This window comes from Dipodomys spectabilis, unplaced genomic scaffold, assembly GCF_019054845.1.
Source record: "Dipodomys spectabilis isolate Male_0828 unplaced genomic scaffold, ASM1905484v1 ptg000266l, whole genome shotgun sequence".
Taxonomy (NCBI): Eukaryota; Metazoa; Chordata; class Mammalia; order Rodentia; family Heteromyidae; genus Dipodomys; species Dipodomys spectabilis.
In genome coordinates, this window is record NW_024870943.1 from 2,893,618 (window position 1) to 2,912,039 (window position 18,422).

The window sequence follows — 18,422 nt, forward strand, 5'->3', positions numbered from 1 at the left end:
GCCCTGTGCAGGGGGACAGCTGACATTAGCCCCCTTTCTTGCTCCAGAGACCTGGTGGAAGGTGAGGATTCCAGGGTTGCACTAGGAGGGAGCTCCACTTTGCCTAGAAAGGGTTTGCTTAGATCCAGTTACCCTGGGCCCCTTTCTGGCCTCAGCCTCAGGTTCCCTCCCTCCCCTCCAGTCGTGGGGTTGAACCCTAGGCCTGGGCACACTGTCCCTTAGCTCTTCAGCTCAAGGCAAGTGCTCTACCACTTGAGCCACAGCGCCACTTCTGGTTTCCTGGTAGTTTATTGGAGATAAGAATCTTACAGACCTTCCTGCCCTGGCTGGCTTTGAACCCTGATCGTCAGCTCTAAACCTCCTAAGTAGAATTACAGGTATGAGCCACTGGTGCCCAACTCCAACCTCAGGTTCTTTTCTGGGCAGGGGTTCTGGGCCTGCTACCCCTCCTTGATGGGCTGCGGCTCAGGGTAAGGGGCGACTGATGGAAGCCATGCTGCCTGATTGGCCCTGGGCCCTGCTCCCTGCTCCATTCCCCCTGAGCAGATTAGGTTAGACCACCAGCAGCCTACAGAACTGCTGAAAAGCAATCAGCTCAAAGGGCTCCTGCAGGTGGGGTAATTCTGGCACTGGGGGCCGGGAGGGGGTGGGGGCTGGGATCCCAGTCACCCACTTTATCCGCAGCCAACTACTGCACTTTACCACCTGTGTCTGTGATTCTGCCACTGTGTATGAGGAAATGGGCCGAGGGCACTGCACCTGCCCAGCAGCCTGCACGCTGCTCCCTGGCCTGACAGGCAGTACCTCCTGGGTCCTTCCCTTCACCCCCCAAATTTGTCTCTGAAAAGAAAAGGCTAGCATTATGGGGCTGGGGCTACATTTCATGAAATCTTTAATGAAACTGGGAACTGGGCACGAACAAGGAAGGGGCAATGGGGCCGGCATGGGCACGGAGGAGGTGGGTAGGGGGCTGGGCGGAGCAGGGGGCTCTCCTCTTCCCTGCAGCAACCCTCCCCCAGTCATCCCACTGACGGGGGAGGGGAGTGGGGAGGTGGAGCCATAAATATGTCCAGAATCTCAAAGAGGCAAGGGGCAGGAGGGACAGATGGGGGCTCACAGAGGGGGCAGGGGCAGGCCTGGGCCACCCTTGTCAGGGGGTCCTGGCTCCTTGGATGGCCGGGGGGGTCCTGGGGGATCCCCCGGCTTGCGCCCGTGTTTGCGGAAGTAGCGGTAACGCTGGACGTAGGCCCGCACCAGGTTGCTCACCTTCACCGGATTGATCTCCCCACTTTTGCTGTGGCAGATCTGGGGGGGAGGGGAAGCAGCTAGAGTTGCAGCCAGGGCCCCCTCCCTCAATGCCACTCTGATGACAGGCCCAGGTGGCCTGTCCCCCCAAACCCCTCCCCTCCAGGTTCACGAACCCCTTGGCCATGGCGCCCACCTTGTGCACTGCCTTCCGCAGAATGTCCTTGTATTCCTCCTTGGTGATGTCTTTCTTCTGGTAGTACGGCTTGATAGCCAGCTTCACCTCCTCCACCGCACGCTCCTGGGTGTGCAGCTTCTTCAGATACTGGCGAGTGGGGACCGGGTGGGAGAAAGGCACAGCAGCTCCGGATGAAGGCCTCCACGGTCCTCTGCCTCCACTTACCACCTTAGCCTCCCTGGCCCTCCAGCTGCTCCAGGAAGCATTAGTCATCCTGCTTAAGGTCTGCCCTGTGCTCTCATTGCCGTACTTGTCCTGGCTCAGCCAAGACCAGGACACATGTCCCCCACTCTCAGTGTGGTGGCAGATGGCAACAGCCAAGCCATTATGACTGGTACTGTTTTGCTGTGCAACTGGGCGAGGAACCCAGGCAGTCAACACAAGCTACGCAGATGCTTCACCACTGAGCTATACCCTCAACCCGTTATCGTTCAAATAGGGTCATATTTACGCCCAAGCTGGCCTACACCTTTAGCTTCCTGTTTTTATTTCAACTATACCTGGGATGGCAGGTACAGGACACTGTGCCCAGCTGAGTTGAGGTAGGTACAGGACACTGTGCCCAGCTGCTCAGTTGAGACAGGGTCTCCCCAACGTTTTGTGCCTAGACTGGCCTTAAACTGTGATTCTCCTGAGTAGCTAGGATTACAGGTGTGAGCCACTGTATTCAGCTTCATTTAGCTTTTGGTTTGGTACCAGGGATAAAACTCAGGGCCTCACTTGCTAGAAAGGAGCTCTACCACTTGAGATACCCTTGTAATAACTTTGCCTAGGGTGGTCTCAAACTTGAAGCCCTCCTGCCTCCGCTTGCTGAGTAGCTGGAATTATAAGCAGGCACCACCATGGCCAGCAACTCCAGTATTTACTCTGACTGCAACAGTTAAGACTACAGTTAAGAGCAGCTTAGGTGGACGACCAAGGGTCACTGAGAGGCGGTGCTATGGCTAGAAGCAGAGCACCAGGGGCAGCAGCCAGGAACTCAGGCTACCAGGGAGGGTTGTCAGTAACGTGTGCAGGTGTAGATCTCTGAACATACGCACATTCACATACATACTAAATAGATATAAATATGTACTTTCCTTTTAAGTCTGCCCAGAACCCTTTCCTAGTCTTCCATTCCCAAAGTTCATCTCTTCCTACTGCCCATTAGTGACAACCCCATTAGTGACAACCCACAATCCCTGAGGCTAGCTCACCTTGTCTGTGTCCCCACGTCCCTCCGAGCTGCTGCTGCCTTCCCTCTTGTCAGACGCAGCTGCCAGCCCAGTGGGAGTGGGAGGGGTGGAGCCGCAGCCCCCCAGGGGGAGGCTGCCAGGAAGCAAGTAGCTGGAGGGGCCAGGGGGCAGACCCAGAGAGGTGGGTACAGGAGCTGGGGTCACCCCTAGACTGGAGGGGGGCTTCCGGTGGCTGAGGATCTGTGGGGAGAAGTGGGGAGATAAACAAAAGGTGGTGGGGATAGGGTAGATGGGACTTGTACCCGTCCCCTGTGGTTTCCACCTTTCCACCGTGACTTCCCAACAGTCTGGGGGCGTTGGGCTCCTCTTGTGGCCAATACCTTGCCCGGAGGCCTGCTGGGAGTTGTAGTTTTCTCCTAACCCCAGGCAATGGACAAAAGAAAGGGCTGCGGGGACTCTTCCCCAAGGGAGCCCACCTGGTTGGTGGCCTGGATCAGCTCCTGAGCCTTTGCTCGACTCGCCAGGTTGGCTTCTTCCATCTTGAAGAGAAGTGCAGTCACTGCAGGGGGCAGGAAGGTGTGAACATGGGGCTGGGAAAAGGGTACCAGAAGAGATGCCCCTCACCCAGACACCTGCTGCTGCCTGTTCCTCACCCTTGGTCCCAGGACAGGCCAGAAGACTTCACCTATGGACAATGGGACCACTGAGCCAATCACCATGGACCCTCCATGTCTCTTGGACTCCCGGGATAAGGGTCACAGTGACGACAAGGTGACAAGAGTGATAGCCTGAGCCAACCTGTGGCAAGTCCTAGCCTCTCCCACACCTCTGCCATCCTGAAGGGACAAGTTGCCCAGCAAAAGTCATCTCTTCTGCCCTGGCCTAGCTCAGTGGGCCTCACGGTCCTGGGCTTCTGGCCAGTCCTATCTAATCACTCTTTCCCAGAAGCCCAACTTGGCCTTCTGGAAAGCTCTGGTGCACCCCCGGCCCCTGTCTGTGCCCCCCCCCAGTAGCTCTCCAGTTCACATCATGAGGTACCCACTCTTTCAGGGCATCCCCGTTGCCTCCCATCCTCACACTCACAGGCCAGGACACCACTGGTCGTGCAGTCCACACCAGCCGGCAGGTTCCAGGGCATGGGTGGGGGCAGCGTGGGCAGCTGGGAGACGCGGGCGGCTGGCCCGTCCTCCGCCCCCGAGTCTCCGGCTGTGGACCCCGCGCTGGGGGCAGTACTGGGGGCAGCCGCGGCTGTGCTGGTGGCTGTGGTGGTGGCAGGCTGCTGCTCCTCTTCCTCCTCCTCTTCCTCTTCTTCTTCTTCCTCCTCCTCCTCCTCCCCACCCCGGCCCCCAGCCTCCTCCGCAGCTTCCTCGGGCAGGAAGGAGACCTCGGGGGTCTTACAGCTGCTGTCCACAGTCTGGGAGTCCGGGGTGAGCGCGGGCGGCGGGGGCGCGGCCTTGGGCGGCGGGGTGCTGGGGGCCTTGGCCGCGCGCTCCTCCCCGGACCAGGACGTCTCCTCGGCGCCCTTGGGGCCGGCGGGCTGGCTGCAGCTGTCCGCCTTAGACTTCTTCAGGGCTCCGGGGCCGCCGGCCGCGCCGCTGCCTCCGCTGCGGGCCTTCTTCCGCGTCTTGGACGGCTTGGTCTTCGCCTTGGTCCCCTTGGCTTTCTTGGCCCCGGCCTTGGCCTTGGCCTTGGTCTTTTTGGGCTTGGCGCTGCCCGCGGCGGCCTTGGCGGCGTCGGCGGGCGCCCGCTCGTCGGCCTTGAGGAAGGGCGAGCGGCTCTCGCGGTCGCGGCTGAACTTGACGGCGATGGAGCCGGGGCCGGCGGTGTCTTTGGCCGGGGTGGTGCTGCTGACGCCCTCGCGGATCAGCACGGCCACCTTGGACTGCAGCTTCACCTTCCGCGACGAGCAGGACGACGAGGACGAAGATGAGCCCGAACCGCTGCTGGCCGCCGACTTCGGGGGCCCGGCGGGCGGTGCCGCCGCCTCCTTGGGCCGCGCCTTCTTGGACGGCCGGTCGCGGTCGCGCTCCCGCTCGCGCTCAGCCGCGTCCGGGCCCTTGCGGCGCGAGCCCTTGTCCCGCGAGGAGGAGGACGAGGACGCGGCGGCGGCGGGCCCTGCGCGGCGCCGCTCCTTGTCGCCGCCCTTGCCCCGCTCGTCGGCGCTCAGGCCCTCCGAGTCGTACAGCACCTCGCGCCGCGGCGACGCGGCGGGGCCCGGCGAGGGCCCGCGCGGCGAGGGCTTGTCCGGCCGGCCCACCGTGATGGTCCGCTTGATGGCGAAGAGGTCGTGGTCCGTGAGGTCCTGGATGGAGGGCGGCACGGCCCCGCGGCGGCGGCCCTCGCGCTCGGCCGAGCTCGCCGCCGGCCCGCCGCCTCCCGCCGCTTTCTCGCCCCCGTCGGCCGCCCGCTTCTCGCCCCGGGAGCGCGAGCGCTTCTTCTTCTTCTTGCCGCCGCCATCACGGTGCTTGCCCCGGTGCCGCTCCCGGCGCGAGGATGACGACGACGAGGTGGCCGGCGGCGGGGACGCTGAGCGCCGCCGCCGGCGCCGCTTCTCCCGGGACCGCGAGCGGCGGCCCCCGCGCCGGCGATCGGAGCTGCGCGAGCGGCGGCGGGCGGAGCGCGAGCGGGAGCGGGAGCGGGAGCGGCGGCGGGCGGAGGCGGCGGCGTGAGAGCTGGGCTTGCGGTCGCGGGAGCGGCGCTTCTTGCTGTCCCAGGGCGAGGCGGGGGCCGGCGGGGCCGGCGGGGCGCCGGGGCCCGGGGCGGCCTCCTTGGCCTCGCTGCTGCGCTTGCGCTCACGCCGGGACTTCTTGCGGGCAGGCGGGCCGGCGCCGGGCGCGGGCGCAGGGGCGGCGGCCGGGGACGGCGAGCGCTGGCGGTAGCGCTCCCGCCGCTGGGTCAGGATCTTGCGGCGTAGGTCCAGGCCGCCCCAGCGGGCGTCGGCGGCAGGGGGCGCAGGCGCCGGCTCCCCCAAGTCCACCTGCAGGGCGCCCTCGCCGTCCGACTCAGCGTGCAGGGACAGGAAGTCGTCGCCCTCCGGGGCTCGGGCGGCGGCAGCAGCGGCGGCGGCAGCGGCAGCAGGCGGAGGCGGCGGCGGGGCGGGCGCGGCCGTGGCCGCGGGAGCCGGAGGAGGCCGGGCCGGCCGCCCGCCGCGGAACAGGGGCAGCGCCAGCCTGGGCTCCTCCTCGGGCTGCACGATCTCCCCCTCCTCGATCTCCGAGTCCGCGGGGGGCAGCAGGGCCTGAGGCAGCGCGGCCCCAGCCGTCACCACCTCCACGGAGACCTTGCCTTCCCGGCACGCCTCGGCCTCGGCGCCCACCACGAAGACGCGCCTCCGCGTGGCTCCCTCCGCGCGGGTGGAGTCCGCCTGGGGCGGAGTCCCGGGCCCCGTGGCCGGAGGCGGGGGGTCGGGGCGGGGGCTCTCGTCACCTGGGAAGTCCTGGCTCAGACTGTTGTCATCGTAGATGCCAGCCAGGGTCTCTGAGATGCGGCTGATGCTCTGCGACAGACCTTCCTCTTCCTCCTCCTCCTCCTCTTCCTCCTCCTCCTCCTCTTCCTCCTCCTCTTCCTCCGGTGAAGGGGTCCCCGCGGACGAACTGGGGTTGGAGCCGGTAGGCTCAAAGGGGTCATACTTTTGCTCAGGAGCCGGCGGTGGGGAGTAGGCCTCATCGGTGGGGTGGAAAGGGTCATAGATGTCAAATCGGGGGGCAGGCGGGGCTGGGGGCGCAGGGGGAGGAGGGGGAGGAGGAGGAGAGGGGGAAGATGAGGAAGGGGAAGGAGAAGGAGAGGAGGAGGCAGAGGAGGGGGCAGGCGGGGGGGCGGGGCCCCCATCCCCAGTGCCCAAGGTTAGGAGGTGGTGGGCACAGGTGGGTGGAGAAGAGTGGGACTGTGGAGAAACTGCAAACAGACAGACAGACAGCTGGGTCAGGAGCGCACTCACTCCTCCCTGGCCATGAGCAGAGCGGCACCCATCATGGCCCCAGCTGCACGGGTCCCCGCAGTGCTGTGGAACCAGGCACTGCCCAGGAGCTTTAGCTGAGCCACTTCGAGGATGCTCTAACTCCATTGTAGGAGCTGCAACCCATAGGCACAAGAGGAAACTGAGGTACACAGCTAGACAATCTTCCTCAAAGTCAAGCAACCAAATAGGAACAGCCGGCACTCTCAGGCCACCAAATGGAGTGCTTGGCTGACCTCATGCATCACATGCTGGCCCTCAAGTCTATGAATTGCTCAGCCCAAGGGCAGGGTCCCCCCAGCAGAATGGGCTACGGTTCAGGCCAAACGCCACCTCCAGACCCAGAACCTTGCCCTCCACCAGCTGCTCCTTGCAGGAAGAAGCGAGGCTGACTGCCACCCTGTGAACTCTGGAAATAGATTCTCTCTCCATGATGAACCATGGATCAAGGCTTGCGAGGTACCCTCAAGCCAGTGACATGTCACTTTCAGACTGTAGCCCCTCGGGAGGATGAAGACACCATGAGGAACTCGCAGCACATGGAGCCCTGGACACCACTGCTCCATCCTGCATGGCCTTTAATTTAGCTACACCTGCACCTGCACAGGCCTTGATGTCTTTTCATAGCATCTGGTTAGGTAGCCCGTGCTAGTCTCAAATCTTGAGGCTCTGCCTCTGCTATCCAAATTGCATGCACATATGACTTTTACTGCAATCTAACGTGAAGATTTTTTTTTTTTGGGGGGGGCCAGTCTTAGGGCTTGAACTCAGGGCCTGGGCACTGTCCTTTTGCTCAAGGCTAGCCCTCTACCACTTGAGCACTTCCGGCTTTTTCTGTGTATGTGGTACTGAGGAATCGAACCCAGGACTTCATGCAAGCTAGGCAAGCACTCTACCACTAAGCCACATTCCCAGCCCATGTGAAGATTTCTGTCTGAAGGACATAATGGTCACTACCACGACTAATGGAAGTGGTAACGAAGCCTGAACAACCTGCCCAGCTCCACCTCAACCCCCACATACCCGTTTTGCCTGTCCTCCAGGCCCTGAGACGGGGCAGCAGGCTGGGCACAGGGAGAGGGATGGGGTCTCTGTCCCCAATTCGGACCTCAGCCACCAGCTCCAGCATATCTTCGCTTCTGCAAGGCAAAGTAGTGGATGAGCTGGGGAGACGGGGTGTGAAGGGAGTGGTGGAGGGGAAAGAGGGGGGGGGCAGCTCCCACACCAGCTCTCCAGGTACTCACTCGCCAGGCCGCAGGTCCAGGCGGCTGGGAACCCAGGTATCTGGGGGGTCTAGGATGCTCACCAGTCCCGCAAGGAAACTGTCTGTGGCCATGTCCAACACCTGGAATGGGGCAGGAGGGGCTTCATGGTGGGATGACTCACAAAATTTCCCCAGTTCCTAACCTCTGGGGTTCCCAGACATGAGAAGCACAAGAAAACTTGGGGACCCAGTGATTCCCCCCCTTCTGACAGCCACCAATTGCCCAAGATCTGGTGCTGAGGCCAGGCTACGCCTTAATCCTGCCCCTGCTGAGCACCCCAGACCTCCAGACCCAGGAATACAGGTACCATCCTCTCTCACTCACAGTGGCCGTGTCCGTGCCCCCTGACTCCTGAGGCCGGGATTCTGACCGTGGACTCCGGCAGCGCCTCCACGGAAGGCCGTGACACCGCGAGCCATCTAGGGAGAGAGATCTGCATGAGGGAATGGAGCCAAAGGCCTTGGGGACAGAAGGAGAGGAGGCCAGGCCTGCTAAGGAAACCCTACTCTCGCAGCTCAGTCCCCTGGGTTTCCCAGCACCCTCTTCTGGGTTCTCATCCATCTGGCCTATCTGCCCTCAGGAGAAAATCCACACACCTGCACTTGGCCTCCAAGTCCTATTGGGTCTTGGGTTCTGGGACAGGCCCTTCCTGCCTACCCCAGATGCCCCTGCACCCACTATGAACTATACCAGTGCCCAGACTACTTCTGGCATGTCACTAGGCCTTCTCTGATCTAGACCTGTGGGTCTCTCGAAGGCAGCCAGTGTGGGGAACACCACAGGCTTGGGAGACAAGACAAAGGAGGCACTTCAGAGGCCTGGGACAATCTCATGAATGAACAGAGAATGGTGGGGGCTGAACAGAACCAGCATGCACCATACCTTTATCACTTGGCAGATCCCCCTGGAGGGAGCTTCGCACAGCCTGCTGAATGGCTCGCTAGGGAAAAGAAGGCGATAGTGAGGGGAAGGACTACATGTTGAAGGCTTCCGGCTGACATCTGTGCTTCTTGGGAAACAAACATTCCAGACACCCTGACGGCCAGATCCAAGTCCTCAGCCAAGACGCACACCCCGACATCCTTCCTCTGGTCCAGGAACCACACTCCCAGCATTTCCCAGCCTCTGGTTCCCAGGAGCCTCACCAGGATAAAGGCAGAAGGAGAAAGTGTAGGGTCTCTGTCAGGTGGGCCATCACCACCACGATCCTCGCCTGACTCCTCCGTCTTCCCTCGAGACTCATCTTCTTCCTCCATGGTCACCTGGTGGACAAGAAGGGACAGTTTGGAGTGGAGGCCGAGGGAGAGGGGTGGAAGTAGAGGATGGACCTGAAGACCTTGGGGCCTCCACCACTGCCTCAAAACAGCATCCTGCCTCTTGTCCACTTCACCCCCATCCACCCTGTCTTTGGACCAGGCATACAGGCAGGGTCTAGAGGTCTAGAGTGGTCCTCTCCTTTACTGCCTCCTCCTTTGGTCCTTTTCAACATCTGGTTCCCTAGCTCCTCCCCCTTCACTCCTCACAAACCTACCCAAATTTCTATACTTTGTTCCCTCTTCTGAAGGGACAGAGACCCAACACTGGGGCTAGTTGGTGTTGTGATTTCAACGAGTTCAAAAGAGTATGTTCCACAGTCTGATAAACCCACCTTTCCCAAAGAGGTAGGTGCCAGTGTGCTGATGGCACAGAATGTCAGCTACCACACAGCTTCATAGAGCATCCATCGTCCTCAATGGTGAAGGACCGAGGAATTGTTATTTACATGCACAAGATGGAATCATGACAGAGAAACCTGCAAGTCCAGTAGGCCACTTTTAAAAGGAAAAGGCTAAACTTCAGAAAGGCATACAGTCGCCACCAACCCAACGGGGCACTTGCCAATCACCCAAATGCCTGTGCTGTGTAAGCATGGTCAAAGCCTCGGAAATTCTTGGATTTCAGTGCCCAATCAGGAATCTTCAGGCTGGCGAACATCTTGATTAGGGCTTCAGAAAATACGAACAGTACAGCTGGAATGTTCCACTGCTATTAAATCTGCTACTCTGAAAACAATATCCAATCTCCAAATTCTTAGAAAGTCCATACTCCCTAACTCTACACTACCCAGTGTGCTTATTTGAAAATGGCAAGGGCAGCATTTATTCTCAGAGATTAGCCGAGAAAATTCAAAGCCACATACTTAGCATAGCCTAGGTGTTCAAAATATGTTAACAGTGCCAGCTTATTAGTTCTGTGTGTCCTGGTTTGCATTCCATCTGTCTCCCCAATTCCTTGCTTGTACACCTGCTAAGAAAAGGCTTCAGAGCTCATTTCTGTCGTGGCATAGAATATCAAGCTGGGCCTAAGCTTCTATACTCACACACTTGAACTCCAACCTCTCCACATTGGGAGGCTTTTGCCTAACTCCGGTAAATCTGCTCCACCCAGACGATCAATCAATCTCAGCCTCTTCAATCAATACTCAATACCCCGCTCGTCCCTAAGGCTGCTGTCCAACACCTCTGGGGAAGTACCACCTGCTCCCCGGAACAGTGACTGTCACAAATCAAGCTCAATCATTATCTTTTGGCTACAGACTTGGAGGTCCCCAACCTCCAACAGCATACCAAGATAGGTCCCCACTGCTGTGGGGGAGACCTTCCGTTGGCTCCTTGAAGCTTTTAGACATTATAAGGCTTTACAGACACTGCTAGGTCCCTCTAGATGGATGGTTCCCTGTCTAGGATCTGAGAGCAGCTAAAGGTTTCCTATATGACTGTTGTAAATAAATAAGACATAATGGAAAATTCTTCACAAAGCTTAAGTAGAAATACCAATTCATGGGGACTTGAATATCTGTTAAATCCACACATTGGCATGTATTGGTTTCACTAAAAACGTTTTTCTTAACTGTGGATCAAGGTTGAACAGTACTAGACAAAGTCCAGGTGACCCTACACACCGTCTCAGACCTACATGAAAAAAATTCTAGCTTCAGGACAAGGCATTTGTTTCCAAGCAATTTTCATTTGAATTACTTTCTGAAGGGCAAGTACATCTGAGCTGGGCAGAATTTCCAACCATCTCTTTCATATTATTCTCTACGTACTTATAGAGACTCAAAAGGCATTTGAGTGTACTCCAAGTATAGAGAGAATTCCTGCAATCACATCAAAGCCACCTCAAAGGTTCCAGGACCTTCAGATTTGCTTCCAGCCTCCTGTCACCCAGATCAGACACTTTCCAGACCTCTGAGACCCATGTAGGCCTCTCAGTGCATCAGGATATTGGCCTCCCTCCCGTTGTGGACACATCTCATTCCTTCAACGTGGCCCTTTAAAGGGGTTTCTGATTAGCCCTGTGATAAGTTCTTCTAGACCAATAAATGGCACCACATCTAGGTGGCTTAGTCGCAGCCTCAGGCCAGCCCATGGAGACACTTCGCAGCCCTAACAGACATACCCCCAGGGGCTCTAGGTGGCTCTGAAGATACTCCACAGAGAATGCACACCTCCTTCTCTCCTGGGACATAGCTCAAAACCTCAATATGGCCCCAAAACCTTCTGAACAGACCCTACCCTCCAGTCACCCCATAAAAACGATCTACAACACCTACGACACGACCTAGGTCAGCTATATGATGGAGGGCAGGCCCGAGGCTCGATCCAGGCCCTCTGGACACCCCCAGGTCTCTCCGGGACGCCCGAAGACGCCCCCTGGTACCCACAAACGCGTCCCGGGGCCCTAAGAAGGCCCCCCGTTCAACGCCAGCTTTCGCCACCGCTGAGGGGTCTGAGACTGCTCCGCTAAGCCCTCCAGGCCCCCTGGAGTGTGCGGGTCACCTGGGGACAACTAGCGACCCGACTTCGCCCCGCCCACCCCGGTAGGCCCGAGTCCCGCGGCCCAGACCGCCGCCGCCATCTTACCCCGCCGCTCGGGCTGCGGCTCCGGCCGCGGCGCGGGGCGGGGCGGACTGGGGCGGGGCTCGCGAGCAGAGGAGGAGAAGGGCGTAGCTAAAACGCCGCTGAGCTTGCCGGGATTTGAAGTACAAAGTACGGTGCCCTGAAGGCCGGCAGGAGGGAAAGCGGACTCGATTTCCCAGAAGTCAAACGAACACCTGGGGCCGGGCACGCGCGACGCACGTCGGGATGCGTAGTCCGCGCGCCGCCTCCGTCGCGCGGGGACAGCAAAGGGGTGAGAGGTGAAGTGGGCGGGGCTGCTGTAGCCCGCGGTAAAGCCCCACAGTGCCGTGCATGCGCAGGGGAGGAGGGGAAGAAGAAAGGGCAGTGGGACCGGAAATGACGTAGACGCTCGGCCGAGCTGATCCCAGGGAATTGTAGTTCTTTGGTATTAGCCGACCCGGCTGGAAGTTGCCCGCCCACATTCTGGAGTAGGGGCCCTGGAGCCTCCTCGTTCGGGACAGAGAAATCCGAATTCTAAATGCGTTCACCTAGAAGAGTAAAGACTCCCAATTCTCTCCTCCCTTGGACTCAGGGATCTTAGTTTTCTTTCCTGGGAATCGAATCGGATCCTCAGGCCATTTTAGGTCTCAAACACATTAATTACGCGAAAACTAGAATTCAGGTTTCCCCTCCCCAGTAACATCAGATCCAGATTTCTGGGTTCTCAGCCTCTTCAAACTTCGGCACCCAACAGTCTGGGCCCCTTGTTCGCTCCCTTACTGAACATAATAAGGGACCAGCCCCCTCCCCAACACACACACATACACACACAGACCTCCTCCCCCCCAGGAATCCAAAACTCCCACTCTAATCGCTTCCTAGGGAGCCATGTGTCCAGGCCATCAGTTTGCTCCTCCAAACACCAGAAATCTTGGCCTTAGGCCCTTCATGACTCGGCCATCCCGACTTGGGCGAGCTGGCTAATGGATGAAGAATGCAGTGATCTCACGGCCCCTCCCAGCCCCGTTACTCTGCCGTCCCCATCCAGGGCCCCAGCTCCCCTCCTAGTCTGTCTTCCGTTTGGCTGGGACTGCGGGAACCGGAAGCCTGGGTCCCTTGGCGGGCGGAGACTCTAGCTTCTAGCCCAAACACCCGGTTCGAGAACTTGGCTAAGATCCCAGGACAGAGGTGGAGCTTCGCTTTTAAGACCTGCTCTTTCCTCAGAGCGCCCTATATACGGCCAAGCGCAAGTCGGCGAGCCCCGCCTACCAGAATTAAGACTTGAGAAGAACTAAGTTTCAAGAAGTCCTAATTTGCATAGCTCCACCCCTAAGGTCTTCTTGGCCCATCGGCCAAAAGAATGTGCCCTCGTTAGCATAGCCCCGCCCACATCCGCCCCGCCCCCTGGGAGCGCGTGGCGCAGTTTAGGGTGAACACAGGTCCCTCATTAACATATGCCCGCCCCCTCGGAATTTCCCCGTCTCCCCGGTCCTTATTAGCTCCCTAGTTCCTCCTCCTTCTCGGCCTTGTCCCCTCCCTAAGTGGCCCGAGACGGGAACTCTCGTGGCCGCAGTTCATGAATATGCAGTAGCCTCATTAGCGTAGCCCGCCTCTAGGTCCCGCCCGGCTCCCCCAAAGGCGGTAGCAGAGGCGGCGGCAGCGGCGGCGACATGAGCAGCGGGGCGGCGTCCGGGACTGGGCGGGGGCGGCCCCGGGGCGGGGGACCGGGACCCGGGGACCCCCCGCCCAGCGAGACACACAAGCTGGTGGTCGTGGGCGGCGGAGGCGTGGGCAAGAGCGCGCTGACCATCCAGTTCATCCAGGTAGTGGGCCCTCGCCCGGGAGGGTGTCCCTCCAGACCCGAACTTAGGTCCTTTGGGGGGTCCCTGAGATGATTTCATCCTGATCCATCACTGAGCCCCCTAGGAGGCCCCAAAGATCCCCTCAGATCGCAACTCTCAGCTCTCCTTGAGACCGTCCCGCCCCCCCCACCCCCGTCCTGTGCCTGAGACCCCCCCACCTTTCCTGTGACCTAACCCCGGGTGCCTCCCCAACACCCTAAAGACTGAGCAGTCGCTCTCATCAGACTCAACACTCCGGGGGAATCTCCCACCCACTGAACCTACTACCTCCCCCAAATCGCAGCTGTGCCCAGCACCTTTGAGATTTTTCCAGACCAGATTCTTGGAGCCGCCAGGGACATTCACCCCAAGAATCTAGACATTTTGTCTTCTTCTTGGCCCCGAGGCTCTTCTGGAGCCACTCCATCCTGATCCTGAGAGGCACCCTCTAACACTTTCTCGAGAGGCTTATTCCCCTTATACACAGATTTCAAGGAGGAAACAAAAAGAAATCCTGTCCTTAAGCCATTACAGAAAACTCCAAAACCTGGCCCTTACCTCATTCCTCCACATCCCACCCCATCACCAAGAAAAATCAGTTTACTCCTCTATCTTGTTTCCTCTATTCTAATTCCTGAATCTCTGAAAATCTTGGGCTTCCCCAAATCATCATGAAGAGACCCCCCCCCTAGATTCTTTTCACTCCTCGGGGTGTGTGTGTGGGGGGGGGAGTCTATTCCTTAAGGAATAGATCTGAAGACCTGTAGGAGTACAGGCAGACCTATCAGGTAGTCCTGGGCTGGCTGGCCCCCGGGTCTCACCAGTAGCTGCCCAGGATGTACTCTGAAACCACGCCCCTAATCCCCCCTCTCTGGTCCTCAGCCCCGCCTAGGATCTGGTCCTCCCACCCTCCTCCCTGCAGAGCCAGCCATCCTTCAGCATCCCCTAGCTGACTGCAGCATTCGGAAATACTCAGCCTTGCTCAGGAAACCTTCACCCCATTCCCAAAAGACACGCTTCTGATATCAGAGAAATCCTAGAAAGCTGTGTGCCCCCCCCTGCAGACCCCCGCAAGAGACCCCAGAAAGCGCCAGCCAGTGAGCCCTGCTGCTGCGTGGAGTTAGGCCCCAGCCCTGGGCCTCCTCCACTCAGAGGCCAACCCAGGGCTGGCCAAAGGCCTTGGCCAGAGACTGCGAGACCCAGGCAGGAAGGGAGGGGCCGAGGCGAGGGTGGGGCAGCCTCTTGGTTGGATTGGAACCAGGACCTTCCCCTGGGAGGAGACGCTGAAGGCCGCCTCTGGGGGAGGAGGGAAAGAAGAGGAGGGAAGAAGAGAGGGAGGAGAAAAGGGAGGAGGCAGAGATGACCGCCAGATACTTGTGGACCACTGCTCCAGATTGCTGATCACTTACTATAGCTAAGCTAAGCAATAGGTTAAATGTTCAACAAGGATGTCCCTTCATCTCACAAGGATAGGGTAGAGTTTTTGTTTTTTGGGGTGTGTGTGTGGGGGGGTGGTATTCAGGCTTGAACTCAGGGGCCTGAGCACTGTCGCTGAGTTGTTTTTTTTATGGGGGGGCAGTCATGGGGCCTGAACTCTGGGCCTGGGCGCTATCCCTCAGCTCTTCAGCTCAAGGCTAGCGCTCTACCACTTGAGCCACAGCGCCACTTCTGGCTTTTTTCTTTTTGCTTATGTGGTGCTGAGAAATCGAACCCAGGGCCTCATGCATGCAAGGCAAGCACTCTACCACTGAGCCACCTTCCCAGCCCCCTTGCTTAGCTTTTGTTTGCTCAAGGATGGTGCACAGTAGAGCACTAGCTTGTGCCACATTGTGGGCTCTTTGGTGGTTAATTGGAGATAAGAGTCTCACAGACTTTCCTGTCCTAGAGTGGCTGTCAACCTGAATCCCTCCTATCTCAGCCTCCTGAGTAGCTGGGATTACACTAGCTCCACACCCTTCTTTTCCTAGTGAGACAAAAGGTCAGAGAAGCAAAGGCACACAGCCAGGAAGTAATCCTGTGGCAGATGCACTTTATACCTGAGTGAACCAGGGAGAGGAGGGGACTGAGACCTTTAGCAGGTAGAGGGGAGGAAGATGCAGGGAGAAAGGAGCAGGGGGAAGGGAAAGGTATGTGGAGGGAGGCAAAGAAACCAAAGTGCTCCACTAACAGTGACCTCTCTCCATTCCACAAGTCCTACTTTGTGTCCGACTACGACCCCACCATTGAGGACTCCTACACGAAGATCTGCACGGTGGATGGCATTCCTGCCCGGCTGGATAGTAATGGCAGCTAGGAGTGGAAAGGGGACTGGGGCTGAGGGCTCCCAGGGGTGCTGTGTGGGGGGGGGGTTCCTCACCCCAATGGCTCCCATCTCTGTCTCCACAGTCCTGGACACAGCAGGCCAGGAGGAGTTTGGGGCCATGCGGGAGCAGTACATGCGTGCTGGCCATGGTTTCCTGCTTGTGTTCGCCATTAACGACCGCCAGAGGTGCCAGGAGTTGCCAGTGGGCAGAATTGGGGGATGGGGAGAGCACGGGTTGGGGTACCAGGGTGATGCACCCCAGGATCTTATGCCTGGGACTTCTCTCCCAGTTTCAACGAGGTGAGCAAGTTGTTCACACAGATCCTCCGGGTTAAGGACCGTGATGATTTCCCAGTGGTGCTGGTTGGAAACAAGGCAGATTTGGAGTCACAGCGCCAGGTTTGGGCTGCCCCCCCCTTTCCCTGGGGACCCCATCTGGCACCCCTGCTGAGGCCCACTTCCTCTGGATCCATTGCCACACCCCTCAATTGAACATGTTACCTCCAAGTCAGGCCATCTGGCTTCTCAGCACATGGAAAGCTTTATCCACTCCATCAGGGGTCTGGTGAACTCCTTGATTCTTCCCTCCACCATCCTCCCTTCCTCACCTCCAGCCCCCCAGGGGGGTGGCGGCTCCCTTTATAGGATTGTTCCATTCTAGATTTGTCCCCTCCTCTCTCTGCTACCATCCCTTCTGTGGACACACAAATGGCATGGTTGGCACACAGAGGTCCCCATCTACATGAAGCCCAAATCAGAGCTGTGCTTGCCTAAAAATATGCTTATTTCTTGCAAGCTGATCTCCTTCTTACAAAACTCAGGTAACAAAGTTTTCCATTCAGCTGGGTGCCGTGGCTCATAATCTTACCAACTCAGGAGGCTGCAATCTGAGGATCATGGTTCAAAGCCAGGCTGGGCAGACTTTTATCTCCAATTAACGACTCAAAAATTGGAAGTAGAGTTGTGGCTCAAAGTGATAGAGCATTAGCCTTGAGCAAAAGAATGCAGGGATGGCACCCAGGCCTTGAGTTCAAGCCCCACAACAGACAAAACAAACAAAAACAAAGCTTCCAACTTCTCACACAAATGGCAACCACCCATGATCCTTCTGGAACTTTCCCTCAAGCCAACAAGACATAATAGCGTGGCCAAGCACCTGTGTAGTTGGTTTAGTTGGTTCACACCTGTAACCCTAGCTCCTTGGGCAGCTAAGAGGTGAGGATCATGGCTCCAAGTTAGGCCAGGCAAGAAATTCCATGAGACTTTTGACCGTCATGGGACTTGAACCCGGCGCTGTCCCTGAGCTCTTTTGCTCAAGCCTAGTGCTCTACCACTTTGAGCCACAGCACCCTATCCAGTTTTTGAGTGGTTAATTGGAGATGAGTCTCACAGGGACTTTCTTGACCTGGCTGGCTTTGAACCATAATCCTCAGATCTCAGCCTCCTGAGTAGCTAGGATTGCAGGCCTGAGCCACTGGTGCCTGGCTCTATGAGACTCTTCTCTGTAATTAACCACCAAAAAGTGAGAAGTGGCACTGTGGTTTGAATGGTTGAGCACTAGCCTTGAGCAAAAAATTTCAGGGACAGCATCCAGGCCCCAAGTTCAAGCTCCAGGACTGTCCCCTCTTCCCCCCCCCCCCCAAAAAAAAAAAGCCTACAGCATGCTTATCATCTTTTCTGGCTAGGTCAGGTCAAGCACAATGACCCGAGTCTCACATGCCCCCCATATTCTCTCCAGGTCCTCAGATCGGAAGCACTGACCTTCAGCGCTACCAACCACGTGGCCTACTTCGAGGCCTCCGCCAAACTGCGACTCAACGTGGATGAGGCCTTTGAGCAGCTGGTGCGGGCTGTCCGGTGAGCCCAGTCCCCCCTTCCCATTGTCTTGACCACCCCCCCCCACACACACCCCAACCCTTCCAGCTCAGACTTAGCAGCTTCTCCCCACAGAAAATACCAGGAGCAAGAGCTGCCCCCCAGTCCCCCCAGCGCCCCCAGGAAGAAGAATGGAGGCTGCCCCTGTGTCCTGCTCTAGCCAAGCAAGAAGCTATGAGCACCAGTCCTTGGGACCAGCTGCAACACCTCTTGTGTGGCCTGAGGCCCTGACTGAGCCTCAGTTTCTTCCTCTGGATCTCCCCAGGGTACACTACACCCCCTGCCCATATTACGTCTTTTATCACCACAGTGTGCCTTCTGCCAATGCTTTCCATCCCCACCCAAGTCCCTGGCGGGGTGTGGGGCTTCTAGCCACCGCTGTATATATACATATATATCTATATATCTTCGCCTTTGGAAAAATAAATAAACATCACTGCCAATATCAAGAGGTGCTTTTTAAAAAAGGAATGGAGCTGGGTGTCGGTGGCTCATGCTTCTAAGACTAGCTATTCAGGAGGCTGAGATCTGAGGATCACAGTTCAGTCAGCTCAGGTAGGAAAGTCTGTGAGACTCTTAGCTCCAATGAATCACCAAAAAACTGGAAGTGGCGCTGTGGCTCAAGTGGTAGAGCGCTTGCCTTGA

The 18,422-nt window shown here is 58.1% G+C and overlaps 2 protein-coding genes across 4 annotated transcripts; one reads left to right on the forward strand and one right to left on the reverse strand.

Annotated features, from left to right (window-relative positions):
* Nucleotides 1-875: 875 nt before the first annotated feature.
* Scaf1 (SR-related CTD associated factor 1) lies at nt 876-11,820 on the reverse strand. 3 transcript variants are annotated; one of them, XM_042700478.1, is made up of 11 exons: nt 11,784-11,820; nt 9,024-9,140; nt 8,761-8,818; nt 8,203-8,297; nt 7,858-7,958; nt 7,637-7,752; nt 3,742-6,552; nt 3,135-3,217; nt 2,680-2,898; nt 1,442-1,570; nt 876-1,305 (listed from the first exon to the last, which is right to left on the reverse strand). In XM_042700478.1, exons 2-11 carry the CDS (start codon nt 9,132-9,134, stop codon nt 1,114-1,116), a joined length of 3,915 nt encoding a protein of 1,304 aa, XP_042556412.1. In that variant the 5' UTR covers nt 9,135-9,140; nt 11,784-11,820; the 3' UTR covers nt 876-1,113. The 3 variants fall into 3 exon arrangements, with proteins under 3 accessions (XP_042556412.1, XP_042556415.1, XP_042556411.1); XM_042700481.1 differs by lacking the exon at nt 11,784-11,820 and adding an exon at nt 11,585-11,768; XM_042700477.1 differs by lacking the exon at nt 11,784-11,820 and adding an exon at nt 9,527-11,575.
* A 1,560-nt stretch (nt 11,821-13,380) lies between these two features.
* Rras (RAS related) lies at nt 13,381-18,192 on the forward strand. The gene is made up of 6 exons (XM_042700400.1): nt 13,381-13,582; nt 15,792-15,879; nt 15,986-16,088; nt 16,193-16,301; nt 17,641-17,759; nt 17,853-18,192. The coding sequence occupies exons 1-6, from the start codon at nt 13,430-13,432 to the stop codon at nt 17,935-17,937; spliced, it is 657 nt and encodes a 218-aa protein (XP_042556334.1). The 5' UTR covers nt 13,381-13,429; the 3' UTR covers nt 17,938-18,192.
* The last annotated feature ends 230 nt before the right edge of the window (nt 18,193-18,422 follow it).

Bases quoted from the DNA above. Each gene is read 5' to 3' on its own strand.
- Rras (XM_042700400.1), top strand. From the start codon at position 13,430: ATGAGCAGCGGGGCGGCGTCCGGGACTGGGCGGGGGCGGCCCCGGGGC. The intron at 13,583-15,791 runs GTAGTGGGCCCT...CCATTCCACAAG, and splicing joins TGACCATCCAGTTCATCCAG to TCCTACTTTGTGTCCGACTA. The intron at 16,089-16,192 runs GTGCCAGGAGTT...CTTCTCTCCCAG, and splicing joins GCCATTAACGACCGCCAGAG to TTTCAACGAGGTGAGCAAGT.
- Scaf1 (XM_042700478.1), bottom strand. From the start codon at position 9,134: ATGGAGGAAGAAGATGAGTCTCGAGGGAAGACGGAGGAGTCAGGCGAG. The intron at 8,819-9,023 runs GTGAGGCTCCTG...TCTTTTCCCTAG, and splicing joins CTCCTTCTGCCTTTATCCTG to CGAGCCATTCAGCAGGCTGT. The intron at 2,899-3,134 runs GTGGGCTCCCTT...TTCTCCCCACAG, and splicing joins TGATCCAGGCCACCAACCAG to ATCCTCAGCCACCGGAAGCC.